Here is a 24,637-nt window from a genome sequence, read left to right as displayed (position 1 = left end):
TCCTCTTTGTTCACTGTTTCTCTCTTTATTAGGAGACCACCTTTACTAATGGAGCCAGTGTGATTTGAATCTTAGGCGGGCTTGTAACAGTTGAACCAAAATAATAACAATAAAAATAATAAAAATAATAAGTTTACACTTATATAGCACTTTTCTGGACACTCCTCTCAAAGCACTTTACAGGAAATGGGGACTGGATGATGCGAAGGCAGCCAGAGTGCACCAGTAAGCTCACCATACACCAGCTATCAGTGTGGAGATGAACTGAGTGATGAAGCCAACCTGTAGATGAGGATTATTAGGAGACCAAGATTGGTAAAGGCCAATGGGAAAATTGGCCAGGACACCAGGGGTAACACCCCTACTCTTTTTGAGAGATGCCTTTGGATTTTAACAACCACATAGAGTCAGGACCTTGGTTTTACATCTCAGCAACAACCTTAGTTTTTTCCCCAGGAGGTCTCCCATCCAGGTACTGACCAGACTCACAGCTGCTGAGCTTCTGTGGGCTGCCAGTTGTGAGTTACAGGTGACATGGCTGCTGGCAAAAGTCCTTTTAATACCTCATATTTTTAAAATTGTCCTTTTACGTTAGTCAGGTTTTTTATTTATTTATCAGACTTGCTCTTAATACAGGAGCTCCTGGGATCCTATTTTTGAATGCAGCCACCCCACAGGCTCAATTAAAAATATTTGTTTACAGGAGTTTTCTTACTTCTCTTTTAGAGCCTTAAGAGTTCTTTTAATAATGAAGGGTCCCCAGTTGTAATTTACTGATAATAGGATGGTTTCAGTGATTGCTTTGGGAGAAAATAGGGTCCAGATGGATTTTATAATAATGCTGGATAACCACTATAGGTCCCTGGGGGCTTTGTTAACATAAACACAGGCAGCAGTGTGGAGTAGTTCTTAGGACTCTGCATTGGAGAGTCATGGGTATAGGTCTCGGGTGGGACTCTGCTATTGTACTACGGAGCAATGTTCGTCACTCAAATTGTTCCTGCAAAAGGCCCTGTTGTGTAAATGTGCACATTCCGGGTCAGCTGTTCGTTCCCATAATTCCTAGCAACTGCATGCTCTGAAAAAGTCACCATGATCCCGGAAGATGCTCCTCATAAAATATCGAAATAAAAGGGATGTACTGAGATCTCCGATCTCAGTATATCATATGTATCCTTTCGGCTATGATCAAGTGTAGTATTATATATCATATTTCAGTGGTTCTGATAATGACTTGAGGGCCCTGGTGAGAGATCACTCAAGGAGAAATCTGTACTATTTCAGATAAGCCATAAACACTGAACTTTTTTCACAATTTCTGTTTAGTAGCAAAGAATGTAGGAGATTCCACTTCCTATATATCCACCCACAGATCAGAGTCAGTATGGAGTCTGTTTCCCGCAGGTCACGAGGAGGAAACTTTGAAGATTTTGGTGTGACAAGTGCAGCTCTGCTCTGCCCTTGCTGGGATCTGATCACAGTTGCTTGCAGGCTCAGAGCGCACACAGCATCACTCCCTAGACCATTGGATCCCAATCCTGGAGCTGGTGACCCACACACCTGTTGGTGTTTGTTCCAAATTCTGCACTGTCTAGGTCTTTAGGGGGTTCCATCACTTCCGTATCATGATCCGTGCCACTGTGTCTTGTAGCATTGGCACAGGAAACAACGTTTGACATATTGTCCAATCTCACTGTGGATGCCAGGTGACCAGACACAACTGCAGGCTATAGCTTCCATATAGCTTGTGATGTGCTCGTGTGGAGACTTGCTAGAATAGCGTCTAGGTCTTGGGGTAGAATGAAAACTCTGCATCCCCACAAGAGTAGACCATCTTAGCAATAAACCTCTGCACACGTGGGACAAACTGGATGAAGATTCTCAAATGATGCCATATTAGTCAATCCAGTTTCGCAAAAACCCTTCACTTGTGAGTGAAGTGGATCTCTTTCTGGCTAAACCTTAACCTGTTTAGCACACACTGGGGATCCTGTCTGATGTGGGTCCAGCCTGGGAAAAAGAACCACCTGGCAGAGCGGTATCCAGACTGGACTGTCACTGGAGGGTACTCCCCTTGCGGGGGTCTGTTTTTCTCTCTGGGGAGGTGTGTCCTAAAGGGCCCCTGCAGCTGCGGCTTGTCCTAAATTAGCCAGGACAGCTGTGGTTGTTAGGGCAATGTGTCATCCTTAATCCAGGGCTCCGCCTCCACACTGAAACCTCGCATAATGCCACATAGGCCTGTCACAGACACACACACTCACACTAGAGCCAGTTTTCCCAGAAGCCAATTACCCTACCAGTATGTTTTTGGACTGTGGGAGGAAACCAATGAGAAAATAGGGAAAAGATACAAATTCCATGCAGACAGCACCTCAGGTCAGGATCTGAACCCAAGGCCCCAGCACTGCAAGGCAGTAATGCTAACTGCTCCACTGTGCCACTCACACTTCTAATATCTGAAATGTCTTCATACCAAACACAACGGAGAGCTCTTTCTCTAGCTTCCTGGTTGTTTAATAAGCAAGTCCTTGATTGAAACCTCAACTCCTAGATTGCTTTTTCCTCAACAACAGGCTCAAGGATGCAAATTCAAGAAGTAAAATAAGCAAGAAGCAATTACAGGTCCAATGCATACTCAAATATAACTTAAAGCCAATTCAATTCTGGGGAGAAGATTCCTCTTTAACAGCTTGGAGTTTGTCTTCATCATGAAGAAGACATTATCTACTGGATATTCCAGGTGACTTCTAGTGCTCTATGTTAGCATTTATCTCTAAGCTCACACCAGCCTCTGTAAACATCTTTAGCACTTCTTCCAAGCTGAACAGACGTTCTTCTTCTGTCTGGCTTGTGATGATGACACCACCTTCGCCCCACCTGGAAGTCCTTGACTCCATGACTCTCTGGAAAGTTACACATGCCCATATACCATAATGACTGCTGGTTGCAATAAAAGTGTCTTGATGAGTCATCCAATTCCAACTGCTGGTAGGTGTGACTCATCTTGAACTTGGCATATGATTCACCTCCTGCTAGCTTAGCAAAGAGGTCATCACTTGTGGGAATGGGGTATTTGCAGCTTTGCCCCTTTGTTTTACTGTTACTTAACTGTTAACTGAAGTGGAACCGCTTCTTCGTTGACTGGCATGAGGAAGAACAGTCACTACTTTGCATTTACTTTACCTGTCATTTTTCTTTATATTCTTGTAAAATACTATATAGCCCGATAAAAACTGCATTTTATACAGCCAATGTCTAGCACTTGACACTTGACCAGACTGTCTCAGCTCCAGTCCGGAAGGTCTGCAGGGTCTTCTCCTTTACATTCAAACAGATCTCTTAATCCCCCTGATTGAACTAATCACCTGTTAAATTGAAACCCTGTTTCTAGTTTTCAAAGTGTTGACGAATTAAAGATCTAGAAAGTATGAATCAGGTTTGTGTCTTCCTCAGGGGACTATTACAGATAATCAGGAGTGCTGGAGCCTTTTTGAATAACAGGACCCCCAGAGTCTCTATCACTAGAGCTGATGCAACTCTGACAGAACGATCAGATGACTTTATTAAGTCCCATGTCCTATAGCAGGAGTCCTCAAGGGTCTGAGGCTGCCCTCATTTTCATGCCACCTCTGCCTTCAATGACATGATTGACCTAATTATTTTACTAATAAGTTGTTTCAAGTCTTAGTTAGTTGTTAATTGAATGATATGTGCAAAACCTGCAGCAATCCAACCCATCAAAGATCAGGCCGTGATAGACTACTTTAGAAGATTAAAGAACAGACATACCTGTTGTTACTACAGGGCATGAGAACAGGGCTCTAGGTGTCCTAACATATACTGTACAAGCAAAGTACGGTATAACACGCACATACAGTAATAATTATGGCTTGGGTGGCACTGATCATGAAGAAGTAGTCAATAAAAGAGAACAGTTTTTTTAGATCACTGGTTCACAAACCCAGTCCTGGGTGACCACTGTATATACTGGTCTTCATTCCAAATGAGCTGCTAATCACTGGTATTAATTGATACCTTTAACTGATATACATACTTGCTCAGACTTTTGTTAATCTCTTTCTGTATTCAGCCCATGGTTTCAAAAATACTCTACTTCAAGTATAAAATTCCAACAAACTCATCTTACATAACTTCCTCTCAACCTGATTGTAGTATCTAAGAGTTTATTCCTTTATTTCTATCTTAATAACTGTTAATAAGGGACCAGTTTGTGATGAACAGATGGAAATTACCATATATCAAACACTACAAGTTTTTTTCTTCTTCTTTGGCTGATGTCAAAATGGTTTTTCAGTCAGTTAAGATACCAGAATGAGGGAATTTCTGAAAGTTAGAAATTGGTAAAAGAGAAAAATCACAAATCCCATTCCACACTTTGGGGGCTGAAAGCAAATCTTTATGGGATACCGTCAAATGGAAAAACAGAAATACATTTTTCTGCCATTAACAACTCACCTAGAGAAAAAACCCGGAGGAAGAGAGTTCTCCCAGGATTAGGACTGAGGGAAAGTAGACTCAAGGGGGGGTGGACAAATCCATTCCAGGAGGGTTGTGCGCGCACGGGTTTTTGTTCCAGCTTAACTACCTAATTGATCTGATTGTATATGAGCCACTTTAGTGATTTTGTCAGAACATTAAGTGATGGAGACCATTCAAAAGCTGTTGGTTGTCTAAAAAACCCAGAACTTGCAACGAAAAAGTGCAGAAAAGGTCTAAACAAGCAAGTAAATCAATTACATGCATCAATTAGCACTGGTGATTAAAATCCCAGTGAGTATGAAAACCAGCTGACAGAGCAGTCCCTGCAGACCAGAATGAAGAACAAATGCTCTAGACAATGAGGCTATATCATACTGTGAAATGGATAGAGTTAAACTAAAAGGCATTATTTAAAAGTTATACAGTACAGAAGTCAAAATTCACAACATTGTGTGTAATACTGATCATCACCATAGAAAAATAAATAAAAGGAGGAGAGGAAACTAGTGGAGGGACTTGGATAAACTGTGAAGCTTACTACAATGTTCAACAACCAGAATGAATAGGAAAACAAGGACCCAATGCTTTACACAAAGGGTTGTGGGTGTCTGGAATAGGACACAAGACAACCCAATCATGTTGTCGAAGAGGATCCTTGTTTTCCCTGTGGATCTTTCAAGAAGTGGCTTGCTGAGTTCCACACATACGACTCAAGTCAAAAAGCCCCCTCCTGTTTGGAAATATTCTTATGGTCTAGAATTACTGAAGTGTAAATACATAAAAACACAATTGGGTGCTGTAAACGAAAATAATACACAGTTGACAATCAGAGTTGCAAAGTTTTATTTTGCATTATTTTATATAAACATACAAAGCAGTCTCCATAACACTGAAACCTATGTAAATTTGTCAGCGGCCTCTTAACAATAGAGCTTGGTTTTAGTTTTTTTTTTTCTTTTACACCATCTTCTCATCTGTTGGTTTGTGTGTTAGTGGTATGTCAAAGTCAGTATTTCGGTAATTTTATTTTTCTGTGGCTTTTCTGTGTTATTTTGTAATCCTACTAGGCTCTATGTGAGCTAAATCTGCTCATTTCTGATTTCATTGGACCACTTTAACAGTTCCTCCAAGATGTTCAGGTGCCAGACACCTGGAAAACCTGGAGACGCACATAACCTCCAGGATTAGGGACTCATTTTAATCCCTGTTTCTCAATCCTGGCTGTGGAAGGCCCCTGTAAAACACCTGTTTTTTAACGTTGCTAAATTCTTGATGAATTAATTAAAGGCTTCTTCAACTTTCAATTGAACTATTTGCATGAAAATATCAATTTCAGTGCTTGCATATTTAAAAGAATGTTAGAATTTAGTAGCTAGAAACTAATTAAAATGCTTATAATATAAATGTTTTACAAAGGATCACTTCCAATTGTGTAAATTTATCACTAAAAGATGACCGTTCAGCTCTTTAAAAAAGCAGCACTTTTAAACTAAGTTGATGTATAGATCTGCCTGCTATGTTTTTGCAGATGGTACACATAAAGAACATTATTTTTGAAAAGTTTAATCTTGTGCAAAAACAGTTAGAAATGAACCAAAAGATTCAACTAAAGGCTACATAAGTGTAAATCTAAAGCCCTTTTTTAGAACACGTTTATATCCTTCATACAACTTCAAAGAAATCAGTTTCTACTGTACTGTTTTAATTGTGATACAAGATTTACTAAGGTATCTTTTTCTAGCCAAAGTGATTATATAGCTTTATTACATGTTTAAAAAATGGGTCCAGAGTGAATAAACAGAGGATTTTGACACCAATATGGATCATAAATATTGCCATTCTTTATTGCACTGACTGAAATTCGATATTTATTTGAAAATGTATTGCTCATTTATATTTAGATTATGTTTGTCTCATTTTATTATATTTTTTGGAGAAAATAATCAAACTAACGCTTCTGGAACAATACAAAGTATTGAAGAACTCAGACAACAAATCTGGTTTTCCCTTATAAACTCTTTTAAAATATGGATCATACCTCAGAGTATGTTTCAGAGGCCTCATTTTGTGTCTCTGATCTAGTAAGAATGGCCCATACAGTGACGCAGAAAACTTACCAATGAAAGGAGGCCACTGTTTAGCTTGTTTGTTTGCTAGTAGATAATTAATCCGAAGACTTCCTACAGCCTTTTGTTGAGTGAAAGCCCAGTGTAATGTAGCTGTGCAGTTTGTTCCAGGCCCTGACCACTCCTTGTGTAAAAAAAGTATCTTCTGTTCTCAATTTAAGATTCGCTTGCAGTTGTGCTCCCAGCTTTGTGTGTTGTGTTGATTTTGAAGACGTTCATTGAATTGATAAAAACATCTTTTGAGAACCGAATAAGCTCCCTATGTAGTCTCCTCTCTTTAAGATTCCTAGCCTGTCACAAGTATTATATTCCTTGGAGATCCGGAATGTGCCTACTCTTCTCTGGATTAATTCCAAAGCAGCAATATCTGTTTTGTTATGTGATGGATCAAATTTGGACACACTATTCTATCTTACCCACATTGTGTAGAAGATGTAAATGAGGCATCAACATAAACTTCAAAAGACAACAAACTCTTTTTCACAAGTAGTTTCTTTACATTCAGTGATTCATATTACGTATCTATAGTTTCGGTTTTTGCTACTTGTATGCAATACTCTGCACTGATCTGCACTGAAGATCATCTGCCAGATGTTGTCCCAATCTTCAGAATTCTAAATGTTTTAGAAAATCATCTGCAGCTTCTATAGTGCTGGCTAATCCTTCTACTTCAGTATAATCTGTAAAATTCACTGGATTCATAACTGTAGAATAATCTAGGTTATTTTTAGGAAAAGCAGTGGTCCTAATACAGATACCTGTGTTACTCCACTACTTTAATCACCCCAGATGGAGCACTTTCTCATTATTTCTACTGTTTTTACTATCAATAAACCAATTCTCAATCCACACACATGTATTGAATGCCTACTGCAATTTAGCAGTCAAAAGACTTAGGAAAATGTAAATAAATATACCAAATCATATTCTTTATTTGTGTTCTTGTTTTTTTTTTTGTGTTCAAAGACTAACAAATTGTCCATTCCCTAGAATATTATTTCCAAGTAGACAATCCTTTAGTTTAGTTGTTTTCCTAAACTCTACATGTAATAAAAGCAAGAGTTATTGGTTTTATAATTATTTGGATTGCATTTTGCCACACTTTTCAATGAAGGGTATTGAATTACCAATTTCTAGCCAGTGGGGGTTGACCCTGTCTTATGCATCTGTTGGTTGATTTAACATCTCTCCATTGCTTAAAAAAATGGTAGAATTTATATTATTTAATATAGATCTTTTGATGTAGAAAGTCTGAAAAAAAACTTTTATTATTTACTTTAGTCTCCATTGCAATATTTTGTAGAAATTAATTCTGTATTTTCTTCTGTAGCTGGATCCTGTCCAGTACTTTAGGAGCCACGAGCCACCTTCCCCCACTATATTTAGTTTAAAAAATAAAATATTGTTCTGTACCAGATTAATTTCCTTTGTTCGAACTTTTGGAAAGCTCTGAAGCCGTTGCCTTGGCAAAATAAGCAAGGCTGTGGTTAGATAAAGAAAATGAAATGAAAAAGGAGAAAATCACTGGGTTAGCAGGAGCAGACACTCTAAAGGCAAATGTTCAGACAACAGACTCAGGAGAAACTCAATATCTGGTGTCATAGGTGGCAGCATTAGGAATCATTGGGGTTATTTATGTAAATTTGGTCTTGTGAAACTGTATTTGCTTGTTAAATGTTTAGTTGAGTCCCTTCATTACTAATAAAGCCATTTGCACTGCAGCCCTGCACTGTTTGAACAAATTTGGACAAATTCAATATTTTCACAGATTGTATTGCTTGACTGTCATCCTAAGTGTTGTGGGGGTCTGGAACCAACTCTCCAGCCATGCTCTTGAAGCTGATACCCTGGCTTCCCTGAAGAAGCAGTTGGATGAGATCCACAACCTCTAGAAACCAAATAAGCTAGATGGACTGAATGGCCTCCTCTCGTTTGTAAACACTTAAATGTTTTTTGTCCTGAATGACTAAGAGATTTAATTACATTCTATCTATGTTTACATATTTTTTACTTCATTTTGTGCATATACCATAAGTGGAAGGTTTGCAACATTCAAATCAGTGACATTAAGAGGTGTGCAAGTATCTATAAAGATGACAACTATGAATGCTGTTTATTAGCTCTATAGATTGATTAATAGATTGCTCTATTAAATATTTGATTTTTATTTTCTTTTTGTAGGGCAATATTAATTGTGCAACTGGATACAGACTTAAACTCTAAAGCTTTAAACTCTAAAACCATTGTTTGGATTAGTTTATGCTCAGACGATACAGTGATGTGTAACACTCCAACACTTCTGCCTTATTTAAAACAAATAAAAATAAACATTTGCACTAATCATTCTTAAAATGGTCAAAAAAGAAACACTGCAGTATATTTAAAAAGCAGTATTCCCAAACACCCTTCCAACCCACATTTACTTCACATCAGAAATATAAATTAATAACTATTATCTATAAATAGACTTGTTTTGCAGAAGTGGTTTACTTAGAAAAATGTCAACATAAGTATATTTGGCACCATTGGGTCACACAGATATAATAATCTGTCACTCTTTTTATATTTTTAAATATAGTGTACCCCCAAAAAACAAATACACATAACTTTAGAACTTATATCAAATATAATACAATTAAAATGTATATATGTTTAAAAATGAATACATTTGCTAAGAAATCCCCCCCAAAAAACAGTTGATTTTGGGACAAATGTCCCGAAAAGACATAATCTGTAATCAAAGATGTTGTTTTCATTCTACGATTTGTGAGGTATAAAACACATTTTCACATAAAGAAATGAATGCTAATGTAATTGTTCTAAAATACATAAAAGAAAAAAACTTGATTTCGCCACAGCAATAGAAACTATATATATGAAACATAAAACATCTCTTATAATTTGCTAATTAAGATTTCACATCAGCAGTGTGTCTGCTGTCTTGAGACATTCTGTCCCATTGCTCTTGTGGAGCAGCGTAATACATGAGCCTGTTCACTGGACTCTGACCCCTGGATGTCACACATTGTCACACTCATCCGACAGATGTTCTTTTACATTGGTATCGAGATATGACGCCAAGAATACTATAAACAATCAGCCTAGTTTATTGCATATTCATCTTTTCATGCTTCGATTACAAACCTAAAATCAAACATATCTTTGGTGAAGACCAGTACCAAAGGAGACCAGACTAAAAAACGAAACATCGACTACGTCAGTACATTTTTTTTTCGCTGAAAAACAATTTGCAGCGACGTTAGTCAATAGACAAGCATGCAGAAGCTAAGAATAGCATAATACCTAATGGACCTCGCAGCGATTTAAAACGGATGCTGCTGGCCAACAGGATCCCATTCGAAAAAACATCGGCTTATGTGAGGAAGGTGATTCATTAACTGTCCGTTACCCGTGGACCACTCCTTGGAAATACATTGTCATCTTGCACGAAGTGAAATTGTGGTCTACGGAACAACTCGACAATTGTCTGCATTTTGCTTCATTATTAACGCGATAGGTTGGACTAATTCTCCTTCAAGAGAACCTGTCAGAGGCAGCAGTAGCTCCCTCGAGCACAGGGTGGGAATGCAGACGTATCTATATTCCCGGGATTGATGATGGTTTCATATAGGAGGGGGTGGTCTTGGACGCTCCCGATAATATCTTCTACCTTTCGACAGAATCAATGGTTTTACCTGGCGTATCCGTCTAGGATCCGTTCAGGGTGTGGACTACAAATACAGAAAACCGCATTTTACAAGGTGAAGCAGTTTTGAATTGAGGCATTGACTACAGTCCACCTTTAAAAGTAAGACTGTTAGGCTACTCGGAGCTTTTGTGCACGGCCCGTCAGCGGTTTTCGTGGTGTCTCATACTATACCTCTCACTATAACTACACACGATAACACTTAGAACTAATTTCAAAGGCTATCTTCACAATCTATGTAGTTGTTTGTCTGTCTTTCCAAAACAATTAACAAAAGTGTTTTTAAAAAAATCTACTAAGCACCCTTAAGTACCAACCTTAACCTACCTTGATTTTCCTGTACTAGCGAAATATTATCTTCAAACACGATACAATTCCCTTTTGTATGAGTTAAGAACTCGCGCTGACTTTGACAAACTCTGGCACCACATCTGTACCACAGTTATCCCACCCAACGGTTCTGGTAGATCATGAGACATAGTTCAGATGGAGTACGTCCAGGATATCACAGCCGGATCTTTAGAAAACTGTCCCGATTGTCCCAAATTCAGAAAGTATTCAACAGATTCTTCTACAGACATCGGCTGAGACATAGACTCGCAGAACCGAACCTGTCCACAACCCCCCAAGGAAGTAAAACTGTAACTTTACGAGCGGTCGCTGTCAAGAATTATCAGTTCATCTAAAGCGCCGTTAGAGCCTCCTGAATATCAATTGTAAAACGTTATCGGCCTATTCAATGAACACGTCATGGGGAATTTTGTCATAAGAAAAGCGAGGGTGAGCTAACCCAGCCTCCTCGGCAGGAAAGACTTGTTTATTACGACATTGGCAGTAGTAACCCAGAAGCTGAGGTAAGGACTTGGTCGGGTGCTTGCTATATAAACCCGAGCGAGACCCTCCTTCGTGAGCACACATTGATCATCATTTCACAAGAAACATACCGATTTGTCACCACTGTTGGTGAGGAGAGTAAGGTCTATCGCTTCCACGGGATGTAAGAGATCATTCTGGATGTCCATTTAATGAAGACAATTGTAAGACTGCTCTCTAGTAAACTCGTCGTTACTTTTGAAAAGCGTGCAAGCGCTGGTCTGGGTATGTATAAAACCTCAAATGTGGTCGGTGCGATGTCTAACCTCAGTATCAGATGAAGATTTAAATGTAAGCTGTAGGCTTTAGATGGTCCGAAATAAAAAATTAAAAAGCAGATCTATTCATCTGTCTTCAATGCAGTATAGGTGCAGCTATTCTTTTAGCAATAATGTTGTATTAAAATAACCTATTATTCTGTAAGGTTGTACTACACAGCTGTTTGTGGCTGTCAACGGACATAAAAGCAACAACCAAATTTGGTTAAAAATCGAAACGTTAAAATTTGACTTATCAACTACGGTGCATCGGTAGAAACCATTTAGTATCATCGGCTATCTGCTTTGTCTCCTTTTAATATATTAAGCTTTATTCATAACTAACTTTCCATCCAATATCATGTATACTTTATAATGAATCCATAAATCAAGTTTTTCTCACTGCAACGAGAGGAAAGGTGTATTATATATCTTTGTAGACAGTAGGAAAAGCCTATTAAAGTTTTTTTTTTCTTTATCCGATGGGTACCAATGAATTTAACACCAACTGTGAAGTACAGTTTAAAATGTCACTATTTTCCGTTTTGAGCTCGGTGTCTTTACATGTGTAAATCAAGAGGGGAAAGCAACAGATTTATGGAACCTGATGTACGGATTTGAACTGAGGAGTACGGCTAAAATTTCAGACATGGAGCGAATTACATGTGTACATTTCCTTGTAATAGCAAATGTTTCATTATAGAACAAAATAACACCTGGAACAGCATTTAGGTACTTAATCCATTATTGCTTGCTATGAAAATATACAATGCCTGCGGGTTTTGAGTATAGATCTCCTGGAGTTTAGCTTGGAAACCGATAATACTGCAACCGTTGGGTTCGTGGTTAAATACTGCCTGTAAAGATGGGAACTGGATGGAGAGAGAGATTCTTTCTTAAGTTTATTTTTGCAGTCATATTTCTAACTCGTTCTCTCTCACTGTCATTTCCCTATTTCCTTGTCACTTTATTCAGTAATCCGTTTAGTGAATCTATTTATAATGTGGCTCTTAGATCTGTGCAGGTACAAATATTGATCGTCTTGCTGAAGGAGAACAATGTGCATTTCAATACGTATGAATTTATAGAACTTGATGAATTTGTAACTATCAAGATTCAATTACAGTATCGATTATGTGTACAAAGGAATTGTTCAAGTAATTTGAAAAACAACAAATTTTGCTTGACTTAATCCATTTCTAGGCAGTTTTCTTCCATGGAAAATGTTATGCTAATTAGCATTGTGATAATGGCAGGAACAAGGAGCATTGTTAAATAAGAACACACTGTTTCCTCGTTTTTTTACATGCTTCTGTTTGACATGGTGGTACAGTGGTTAGTGCTGTTGCCTTGCAGTCCTGGGAGTAGGGTTCAATTCCAGACCTGGGGAATAAGCTGTGGAGTGTTATCTGCTGTCTGTGTGGAGTTTGTATGTTCTCCCTTGTGTTTGTGTGGGTTCCCTCTGGGTACTCCAGCTTTCTCTCCCAGTTCAAAGACAACTGGTAGGTGACTGGCTTCTGTTACTCTGGCCCTGATGCGCGTGTGTGCACGTCAGTGTCTGTGTCAGCCCTGCAGTGAACTGCTGTTCTGTCCAGGATGTATCCGGCCTTGCTCCTGTTGATTGCTAGGTTGGGCTCCAACTCCCCCCATGACCCTGAATTGCATGAAGCAGTTAGATGATGGATGGATTTCTTTTTGACGCATATGTCGAGTGCATGTTAAACCGACCACATCAGACTGTCACATCCTTTTTGGTATACCAGCTATTAAAAGTCCCAAATACTTTATTATGTGTACATAATAAAGTATGTACTGTATGTTTGAAACATAACTGCTTGGGTCTGTCTCTCCTAGGAGCTCAAGGTAATAAGTATTCTCCCATATATGATATTCTCCAGAGCACACCCTCTTATGTTCCTATGGGGGATTGTGTTTTTTATCCCCGAGCTGTGGGAGTCTTGAACGAGCTCCCCTACTACGTTGTCACGGCCCATGTAACTTTGAGAAAGAGCTGAGTGAGATCTTTGGGTCACTTAGCAATCACACGAGATAGATGGGCCTCCTGTTTGTAACCCTCATATGCTCGTCATAGCCTCACTGCTGTAACCGAAGAACCTGCCTCTCAGAGTAACATTGTCATGTTAAATAGAGGGATGGCTTGAAAATGGGCCTACACTATTGTACGCTGTCAATATGGTTTAAAATATCCTATTAGGTATGTAGCTTGAAACAAAATGGGAAAGTGTAGAGACGTGGGGTAATTGCCAGTGAAGTCCAGCTTCTTTAATTTTCTTTTGGAGGGCTTTTTGTTGACAGTATGTTTTGAAGCACCATTTACATTTGTATTTTTGACTGAGAGCAGGAATCAATATAGTACGAGCACATAGCATAGGACGAATGGCCTCCTTTCTTTCATTTCCTTCCACTTGTGAGTGTTTCTTCTACATTGCTGTATAGTTTTTAGAAATAGTTCTAAAAAATAAAATGATCGCCTGAGACAGGGGTTCCCAATCCGGGCCATGGTGGCCCACACTCTTCCTGGTTTTTGTTCCAGCCCAGCTCTCAGTTACGCAGCTCACCTCTTACTTGACTTCACTTCACAGCAATAGGATTAATGTGACATCTGACTGTTTGCAGCTCTATGCATGTTGGAGGTTGCCTTTTAGCGATTGCATTTCACAAGTAACCTCCAATTCCAAATTTGTGGAGCAGAAAAAAAACACAACTTGCCACTGTTCCAGCCAAGCAAAGGGCTGTATCTATTAAGACAGGTGAGTAGCTGCGTCAGCATGCGCAGGCTGCAAAGGAACAAGTTAATGGGTTTATTCCAAGGCTGAAAAGAGAAGAAAGAAAAACACAACATTTCGGCTGTGGAGCCTTCATTGGGTGAGCTATTAAAGCTGATCTATTAAGCTTATCTATTAAGATAACAATTAAGTTATAAGGCTCGGCTGGAGCGAAAACCTGGAAGTATGTAGGTCTTGAGGATCAGGATTGGGAACACCTGACATAAAGGTCAATTTCCTACATGTCATATACTGTGTGTCACAAACTGCAAAAGCACATTGAAATGGTGTGATGAGAGTCTGTTAACAATCAGATCTAGGTCATGAACAGAATGGCTTCATTTGATTAATGACCTTTCTTATATTCTTAAAAGTTGGTGATTTATGGACACATGGGTTCCAGAATTCCCATATTTAGCAGGCACATATTACACTGCTACTAAAGGGCTATAATATTAAATTTCCCACTAATGACTAACAGGGTGTAGCATTTGAAGTAGAAAGATCCACAGTACTACACATACTAGAACAGGACTAAGGAACCTTGAATCTTCCACTCAATTCCACTACAGGATTTGGAACCTTGCAGTAAACTAATGGAATGGTTCCTTAATTGCTTAATTAAACCAGAGACTGAAGATCACTTTAGTAATTATGGATAATATAATCATGGCTGAAATTAAGACTTACAAGGAAAGAATTATGGTTGACTGCCCCAGGTCGAGAACAAGTATATCAAAGATCTGGAGTCTTGAAGTGTAGAAATTACAGGCCAAACTGAGGCTGCTGAATTTAGCACTTGTGTGAATAATTATACTAATCTAGTAAAGTGCTTGAAATACTTCACATACCAATGTTTCTGAAAGTCTGCATACAGGTATCTGCACAGTTCAGATGGTTTTTTTTAGCTTTCCATTCAATAAAGAATATTGCAACTTTGTAACTATATGTTACAAAATTCAAGTCTGAAGAATGACTAAGAAGATAAACACACCTGATATAGATAACGAAAGTTTCCGATTCTGCAAATTTGCAGACTTATGCATCTGCAAACTAATTCCTGTATCTTTTTGTGAAGGTTTTTCTATGCTGTTTATCAAACAAACTATAATTAGGAAATTAAAAAAAAACAATGCTATAAAGGAAGGCTTTGAAAAGAGTCAAGCACAGATATGATTACTGCTTGCATTATTGCCGCTTAGGTCTTGAGGCAGACGTTTAGTTTCAGTCCAAGAAAAACAGTCGAATGTTTGGCAGTCAGTGAGTTCCACTGCGGAGAGAATAAAACCCACCTATTCAATCCCTTGGGAGCTGCGACGCATGCAGTCTGCGCTCAGACATGCGACTTTTACGAAGCAATGTGGAACGTTCTTTGGTTGTCCCTTTCAATAACAGCTTCATAATAATAGATACAGTGCTGTCGTCATATTATCTGTTTTGGTGTTTATGATTTGTTACGTAAACCGGCGGTCAGAAATGGTAAAATAAAACCTCATAAAAACAATCTGTATCATGCCATTCTTCGCGTTATTGTTTTTCAGATGTCCCGTTCCAAGCTTTAATTGAGGTTATGGAAGTAAAAATGAGATAACGAAAACGACAGCCCACTCTTTCTCATTTAAGCCATTTATTTTGCTCAAAAAGGCGAGTTACAGTCTTCTTCAGTGCCAGCTTACTACCCCTGGGGAAAATCTAAGTAAATTAAGAGCGGGGGTGCTATTTGACTTAATGCCCTTCCGACCACATCCTTACCGGGCAAGGTGCCACCACATACTGTTTGAATATACAGAATGAAACAAGTGATTCGTCAGACAAGAAACAAAATCGTTTCTTCCTAGGGCAGTGAAAAAGGGTTTCATGACACGCATTTCTTCGTACGCGCACGTTATTTAATCGTCCGAAGAATACAGACCCGCAAAATGAAATAATCAGTTAATATTTTTTTTAAATTCACAATAGTATTAGGATTATGAGGAAATCGACAAATTTCTGAATTGTTGGACACCGTATGAGGTGGACGGAGTGCCTTTGGTCTTCCGTACCCGTTTAATCTTCGTTATGTTCTGCCAGACTGTTTAATCCCTTATTTAACTCGTTACATACTGGGCCAAAATTAAAGAGACTCCCATTACTGAGACTATGGAAGATTTGCAATCTACCCCAGAAATAAACAGGCCCTGCGACAAGACTGCTGAGAAGGTACAACCGGGAAGTTCATAATGGTTTTTTAGTTTCTATATTTCAGAAAAATACCGTAGTTGTGTTATCACATCAATAAATCACAAATAGTTTCTCATAATTGTTACAATATCGCCGTATGAAAAAAATAAAACAATAGTGTAAAATAAGTACGTCATTCGGTATACTCTAACCGTAGTAGACTCAAGTTTGACCACCAAGTTTCAAACCGTTTTGCGCTTTGCTCATCTGGACAAAAATCAACTCAATACAAGGAGGACAGTGGTACTTTTAAACATGTTTAGAAAAATAGTAAATTGTGAACTTAAGTAATAAGCGGTGGTCTAAAACAGCTAGCACTGTATCTACCCATTGCCCCATTTTGACCAGTCATTTATTCAGGTACGCATTGTAAGTGAATTAAACAATAAACTTGATCATTATATATTCCATTCGCTTATAGTTAAATGAAATGCAGAACTTTAACAATGTTAAACCTCTTTAATCCAACACTGCCTTGCACGAACACCACTTTTCCTAAACTCAAAGCAGAAGTTCAGAGGATTAGTGGGTTTTCAGCAATGCTTTCCATTAACATGATGTGTGTAGTTAATCACCCGTAATTTGAATGTAGCTAGTTTTAGTTGGGAATTAAAATTAAAAAAAGCATTTGTGAGCTAAGACATTTCTATTGTTAATGTTTGAGAAATCTGATTTATTTACACTTTTTTTTTCTACGGGTTTCTCACAGGTGTCCTATTTGGAAAAGCTTAAAGTTCAGCTATCAAGAAACTCCTACTTGTTGCACAGTGAATACGTGCTTTTTAGTGTCTAGATCAACTTGCCAAGTACTGTATCGCATTCCTGTCTATTCGAGTGAGCGCCGTTCTGAGTTTTATCCAAGGCCTAAATGTAGTCCTCAGCCAAGAACATCTTACCGTGCCACCAGCCAATGATGCACGACTTTTTCATTTCATACTAAGGTATTTCATTTCATTGGGTGGGTGTGGGGTTTAGGTATATACAATTGTTCGTCTTGAAATAGGATCTAGACCCGTAAACCAATGCGATATGAGACTGAATGAATGAAAGGTATCACCGACCTACTCTTAATCTGATTATTTTTATAAATAAAAAGCAAATCAGATTGCCCTGCAGACACACAGTTGAGAAAACTGATTCACCACCGGGTCTTCCTGAGCTGAGTTTTGTTAAGCATCCTTGTGACATACTTAAGTCATGGCAGAGTCGCTATGTCCTTTAAACGAGCACCGTTTTAGAAATTGTGAGACGTCTGCTTCACGAAGAAAAGCCGTTATAACAGTTCTGAATGAGACAATTACTTCTTATCGCATTTGAAACTGGTTCTTTAAAAATGTTATTAACGGTCAATAAATGATTTGGAAAGCTTTAGTATTGAATAAATGGCCTTGCTATTGCTAATTCGTGTAATAAAAATACGTTTTGTGTTGTACCCAGAATGTTAATTAAAGCAATACGGGCTTTTATCCACGTGTTCTCAACTGGACCTGCCAAACTTTGTAACGTTGTAGCAGGAGTAGCACTAACTCGTATAATAATATCTACACGCATATATTACCACTCTTAACTGTGAGCAAATATGAGTACAATCTCTTCTGTTATTGTTTTGACTTGTTGTTTATCCTGTCCTGCCCCTGTTTTTGAAATCTGGATTTTTTGACCGCTCAATGAATGTATGTAACTGTAGACCCCACCACCACCTATTTATTGATTATCCATTTATGTACTACCTACTGCAGTGTTGTTGTGATGTCATTTACTTTCTGTGATTTTATGTGACGTTCATGTTTTGCTTGTGTGTCTTCTACTTTTATGGTAGAAGCCAAAGACAATTTTCCGCAGTAATGAATGAATAAACGCTTATCATTAACAATTCAACAACAAACGTCACCTGGAACTTGCGACCGTGCTACGTGTGTATGGTGTATGGTGCATCAAAAATAAAAGTATATTACCACAGTAAATAAACTTTAGAATGGAGCACTATGAAAACTGAAATAGTTTAAGCGAACCAAAATGCATTATTACCAATTATCACCAATTAATATGAAAACTGTCCACGAAACTAGAAATAGCATATTCTTGTACCACCCGGGCGCATGCAGTCTCTGTGGCGCAATCGGTTAGCGCGTTCGGCTGTTAACCGAAAGGTTGGTGGTTCGAGCCCACCCAGGGACGTAACGTTTTTCTAAAACCTACATTTGGATTTGGTTATAATACTATAAACTTCGCCATCTCCCATTTTAAAACAGTCTAATTAAACTTGACACCGTCTCCAAAAACGTATTGCGCAATCTGATGCTGAATGCAGGGTATTTTCAGCACGCCGACGAGTAAGGTAAGCTTTCGATTCGTTTATGTTTTGCAGATGTTGCTGACATTAGAACTGAGTACATTTTGAAGATTGTTAAGAAAGATCCTTCTTTAAACAGATTTTTTTAATTACATTTGTGTTAGCACTTGTAGGAAAAGGTCATCCTTAGTACAAAGACGTGAGAACGTTTACTAACGGGAGCTGCCAATCTGACATCTTGTGTCAATTCCTTTAATTATTTCAGATTAAAAAGTTTCTTAAAGGACTCTAACCTATCCCTTGTCCTTCGATTTCTGCTCTGTTCCATACACGCACTGCTCTTTGTGTAAAGCCGTGAGCCCTACTACAATGACTCTGTAGAGCCAAGTGTTTCTCACTTGCGTTTTCTCGAATTAGTTTCCGCGTTGTATACCGAAAGCAACAATATTTCAACTTTAGCGGAATTTTGTTTAAAGATAATTAAAAAAAACAACAACAACAACAAAGAACGTTCTTAGCTGTATGCGAATACCCACATATTGGACACAAAGCGTGAACGTATCTGCGTGTCTCCCCTAAAATAGACAAACATTAAAAAGTCGCCCAAAACAACAAACAAAATAAGAATAAGCAGGCTTTATTGGGTATACAGTAAAAGTACCTGGTAGTCCTAAACAGTTTTACTTACGTTTATTTTCGTGTATCTTTAACATTTATGGAGTTTTCCAAAGCATGTTTAAAGTTTTTGAAGTTGTTCTTGATTATGTATTTAGGCTTATATTCCCCTTTACCCTTTAAACATCGAAAAGTTTGAAAAAACGGACATAACCCCTACAACATCACAACAAGCAATGGACCGTGCCATCGACGAAAACCTTCGCAGGCTAAATACAAAAAACAAGGTTTTTAAAGGTACACGGCATATAAATGTTAAGGGGAAAATAGCCGGATTCATTTTGAGTTCGTTACAAGCCCTTCCAGAGAACGGTTTATCTGTTTATTTGGCACCCTTTGCATTCCCTTAGATATTTCAATAGATAACTAAGTGGGTGATTGATTGTCGCATTCAATATTCTTTCGTGAGGAAGTTTGCGATGGGACGTCAGGCTGTCACGGAAAACAAAATCATTTGCTTTACTTTTTGCAGTAGACGATAGCCAACTTCCACCGTGACTTCTAAAAGCACAAATGAAGCATACAAGGGTTTTTATTTCATGTGTACCATGGACGTTGTATTATTGAACATTATGTTTGTTGGTTAATTGATTAGATAACCAAATTGAAATGTTCAGGATGGCTCGGAAGAAAACTTGACTGCACTGTGTGCTTTCGGATCCGCGGAGCCATTTCTTATTCACTTGTAAGAGACAGTAGGAACCGGCTATGCTGTATTTGCTTTGAAGACAACAGTTATCAAAAAACATAATCCCAGGTACACATATTCATCATATCTAATAACTATAACGGCAGTAAGTCTTATTCGTATTAGTACATTTTTAAGTATTATGAGCGAAGTGAAAATACGCCAATGCATAACATATTACGTGTACCACCTCTTCTGGATGAGAGGGAATATCAACACGTTTTGGGAATACTTAGCATAAACCCCAGTTCAATTTACGTACGGCGGATGTTCATTTATTTTAATTGGATGTGTGCCTAAATACACGGCCAGTTTTTAGTACCATTCACCTGTTGCACACTTACCGCATCCTGCCCAGTGGGCAAACCGTTATAAAGCTTTGGAAACCGAAGAAAGACCGATTATATGAAACATATGAGAATATTTTGCTTTGTGACTGTTCAAAACAGTAGAATATGATGGGGGGAAAGATACATTTCTGCATTATTATCTGAAGTCATTATTAAAAGGGTGTCCATACGGAGTTTCCATTGGAAATTATCTTAACAGACAATGAAGTTCAAGTCTTGGTCATTAGAGGCTTAGAGAAATCTTGAATTAGAACTATGAAGCCGATCAATATACTATACAATTCATGTACCACTCATACTATACGGTGTCATGTCAGTACATTGGCTAAAATACGCAGATGTATGCTCCGTCTCGCAATTTTCGAGTTCCATTTTAACAGTGATGCTAATTTCAGCAGGATGAAGAACATCAGAGGTAATGCGGTACTAAATATAACCTCAGAAGACACATAAAAACAACTTCGTCAATTATTAGTTTCTCTTCACTTAGTCTTTAGCAGAACAGCTACATTGAAACATGCTCTTTATATTTAATGTCATGACAATTATGTAAAATTTAAATATAATGTTATGGATTAAAACGAGAACAACTTGAGAATATCCATTAATACTTCATGGAACCTGTTCACAGATTTTTTTAATATATAGAATTGCAGTTTACTACCTAATCAGCAGTTTTATTGCACTTAAAAGAATCCCTTTTGTCCCTTTTTAAATAATGTCCTCGGATTTCAAAGGCCTTTATTTTTTACAGTTACGGATGAAAGGCTTTGGAGCAGATCCTAGAGAAATCGAGATACTTATAAATTATTTATAATTGCAAATAACAGTGGCAGGTTGCGAAACTTCCTACTTAAAAAGAGAATAACCGTTCTGCAGAAATTGTAATTGAAGGAAACTATCTGCAGGAAAACATTATACAAATTGTTCTCTTTGAACAAGTACAGCGAAGCTTTTATATTATTCTCCCCTTCTTTCTAGTATAGAATATACAGCACTCTATTGCATTAGTAAAATATTGCTACAAAATGGAAGTAAACTTAAAACGCATCTCCTGGCGAACCAACTGAATTCACAACCATAATACTGACTCAGCGGGTGGCGATAGTGCTCGATAAACCTGCGTTATAAAAAGGAGTTACAACCATGCATGGATATTTGTTAAAATACGAGGTATTGCACCTTAAGACCAAGTTTTATCTTGACGAAAAGGGTCAGAAGTAACAAAGAGTTAAAATACTGGGCTTAACAAAGGGGCAGCGGCCATCTTGGGTATGTAAATGTCTGATGAAAATCTGTACAAAATGGATGTGTCAGCATCTGGTAGCTCGTGCTTTTTTTTGTTCGCTATTTTGTTCTCCAGATGGCTATTCAGGCCGTGATTCAAAGACATCGGGGAGAAAAAAAGAGTGGTGGAGAAACATTGACCGCTACAAAAGTTCTGCATCATTTTACGTCTCCCGGGTGATCGTTTAACTCAATGAGTTACAAAGACCAATAGGAAACCATTGCAGGATCTAAAAATGCGATGGGTGCATTGTAACCAATTTCATATAAACGGGACGGTGCGCTTCAGTAGGTCTCAAGCATCAAACACGTTGTTCGCCGTACGCCAGAACCGAGAGAAGCCCATTTCAGGGTGAAGCGATGTCAAAGCCCATTTGCAGAAATGCTTTTAAAACCCTGTCTTGTATGTCCTTCTGTCGGTTCTTTTGTGCATTTAGCGAAATGCAATTACGATTGTCAGACTAACCATGAAACTAACGTCTCGTACTACAAATTGATCAAAAGGAAACCTCAAGGAGTCTAATAGTGTAATTGTAAATTCTTAAAATTATAGCTTTGTTGTGCTTACGTTTAGGGTAATAAAACATTTCAGTTGGCTGTCGTAATTTCTATAAATTCTTCTAGATTTATTACTATTTACGATTACTATAAATTGTTGACTTATAACATAACTCCTATTATGACATTTTTCTACTTCAAGAATGCTTCAAAACAGTGCTTTTGGCTCGCTTGACAGATTTCGAAAGCGCTTCCACTGCTATTTCTGCAAGTGCAAACTAATATTTGGAGGGTGTGAGGGATTGTTATAACCTGAAACATTTTCACTCATAGGTAACCGTCTAGTGAAGTAACACTGGTTCGATTTTATCTTTGGATAATCTAATAAAATTACTCCTATTAAAAAAAGGCGGAATTACAGGCTTTATTTAATGCCGTAAAAACCCGCTATTTTCCGTCTGGAGGTCTGCTGCTATAAGAAATGACAGCACAGTTACTCGTTTCGCAAACTTTTGGAAAGAGTTACGTAATCATCCTCATTATAATAATGTAATAATAATACAGTGCGTTAAACAGACTGCACAGTAGCTGATATGATTCAACTTATTTGTCGTTAAAAGGAAAATGTGATTGTGAGAGTAAATAATGCCACTTGAATACTACAAAACGAGGAGCGAATACCTTCCCCGGCTGTGTTATTCAACTGTCCTTAGAACCTGTATAATGGCGTAATAGATTCGACATAGTTGTTTAATTGGGTTGTGAGTTAGACTGCTAAAGCAGAGCAATCAGTTATTAATTGAGACCCGCACAAGTTAATTCAAAGTAATTCAGTGTGAATGTACAGCAGATACGCTTGGACAGTACTAAATAATCAGCCCCATTAATCAAACGGATACACACGCAAAGGTATCAATTTTTACTCCAAGCTTTCCCGTTTTCATAAAATACAGAACGTCAGATACTTTAATAATTATATAACAATAATTATTAAATATTAGTTACTCTAAATAATAATAATATGGACCCCTTTTTCAGGAATGCATTAAATCATCTTAAGTAATGTTAAATATATTTGGATTTCCAAGTGCATGTTTTCAAATCCAGCGACCATACTGTACTACACATATGTGCCATTTTATTTTCCATGGGTTATATTTCCTAAACTTAATTCTTAAATTACAGCACATATATAGTAGTTGTAATGAAAAATCCTTTTCTGCTACATTTGAAAATTATTTGCATGATAATGGTCTTATCTACAGTATGTCATTTTCAGGCATTGCATTGTGATACTTTAAACCAAATAATAAAAGTTTAACAATAATTACTCTAAGTTTTTATTCTTAAAACAAAAGTAGCTTTTATGTTAAATTATTTGGTGTTTTTTGAATTAATTTTAGGCTTTGGTAAATGTTCAAATGTCAAAATTCATAAATAGTTCTTTATGTGGTCTAAATGAGTAACTTCAAATATTTCACTGAATTCAATAACTGTCATTTTGATATTTTCTGTATGAATTTGTTTTCAAGTAGACATACATATATCTATATAAATTTAAAAAATGTTATAAAATGTTTTGACCTGGTGTAAAACTTAACGTGTGTAGATAATGACATACTGTTTTTACAAAATCTGATTAAATTCTTATTGAACAAATTGCATAGCTATAATTAATTGGACAATTTGGTTAATTATTTTCACTTTTACATAAACTCTCTTTTTGAAAAAGAAAAATTGCTTTACTAAATAACTAAAATAGGACTTAAGTAACTCATATAATAACGAACAGTCATCTCTTAAAGAAAGAAAAAAAACAAAGACACAAGTTTGCATGTGTTAAATTAAAAAGAAAACAGATTTGGAAATTGAACATTTTTTTAAAACTGTCATCTTGCTAAAAGTAACTGAAATCTCATGTATTCATGTATGAGTAAATTTTAAAGCATTGTAAATTTTTATGATGTATAAGAATCGATCTCATACACGTATATTTTTTTATTAATAATAACTGAGACTGAAAAAAAAAATTATATTGAAAAATTACTTTCTGGTAGCTGCCATTTTTCTTGGTACTAGGCATTGCATTTCTTTAAGGGAGGATACTTCCCTTAAAGATGTTTAAGTAAGACTTAAAGTTGTAATAAACCTTTTGATTGTGGGCACTATCGAGCACCCTGTTGTGTATCATCTTACCCGCCTTAATACGTTTATTAATCCTTTGCCAGTTTGTCCTGAAGAAACATTTTTAGACACTAAAAACACAGTGCAGTGCAATACAAATGCAGTAGGAGATACACTAGGTTTAGTTCAAGTGTCAACAGTACAATAATTAATCATAGACCCCATGTGGCTTTAATACTGTATATAGAACCTGA

General features: G+C 37.4%; 1 protein-coding gene and 1 non-coding gene across 2 annotated transcripts in view; both read left to right on the top strand.

Annotated features, from left to right (window-relative positions):
* Positions 1-18,572: 18,572 nt before the first annotated feature.
* Positions 18,573-18,646, top strand: trnan-guu (transfer RNA asparagine (anticodon GUU)). Its single transcript has one exon. It is a non-coding gene; the product is annotated as a tRNA-Asn (tRNA).
* A 112-nt stretch (positions 18,647-18,758) lies between these two features.
* dnajc1 (DnaJ (Hsp40) homolog, subfamily C, member 1) overlaps positions 18,759-24,637 on the top strand; it is a 100,111-nt gene continuing 94,232 nt past the window's right edge. Inside the window, exon 1 of the mRNA XM_088643673.1 lies at positions 18,759-18,806. Coding sequence (XP_088499799.1) covers positions 18,774-18,806 — 33 coding nt within the window. The 5' untranslated portion in view covers positions 18,759-18,773. The remainder of the gene's footprint in view (positions 18,807-24,637) is intronic.

The sequence above is a fragment of the Lepisosteus platostomus genome, chromosome 8 (assembly GCF_059453375.1).
Source record: "Lepisosteus platostomus isolate fLepPlt1 chromosome 8, fLepPlt1.hap1, whole genome shotgun sequence".
Classification (NCBI taxonomy): domain Eukaryota; kingdom Metazoa; phylum Chordata; class Actinopteri; order Semionotiformes; family Lepisosteidae; genus Lepisosteus; species Lepisosteus platostomus.
The sequence above is the reverse complement of the archived record's forward strand: the minus strand, read 5'-3'. Positions and strand labels throughout refer to the sequence as shown.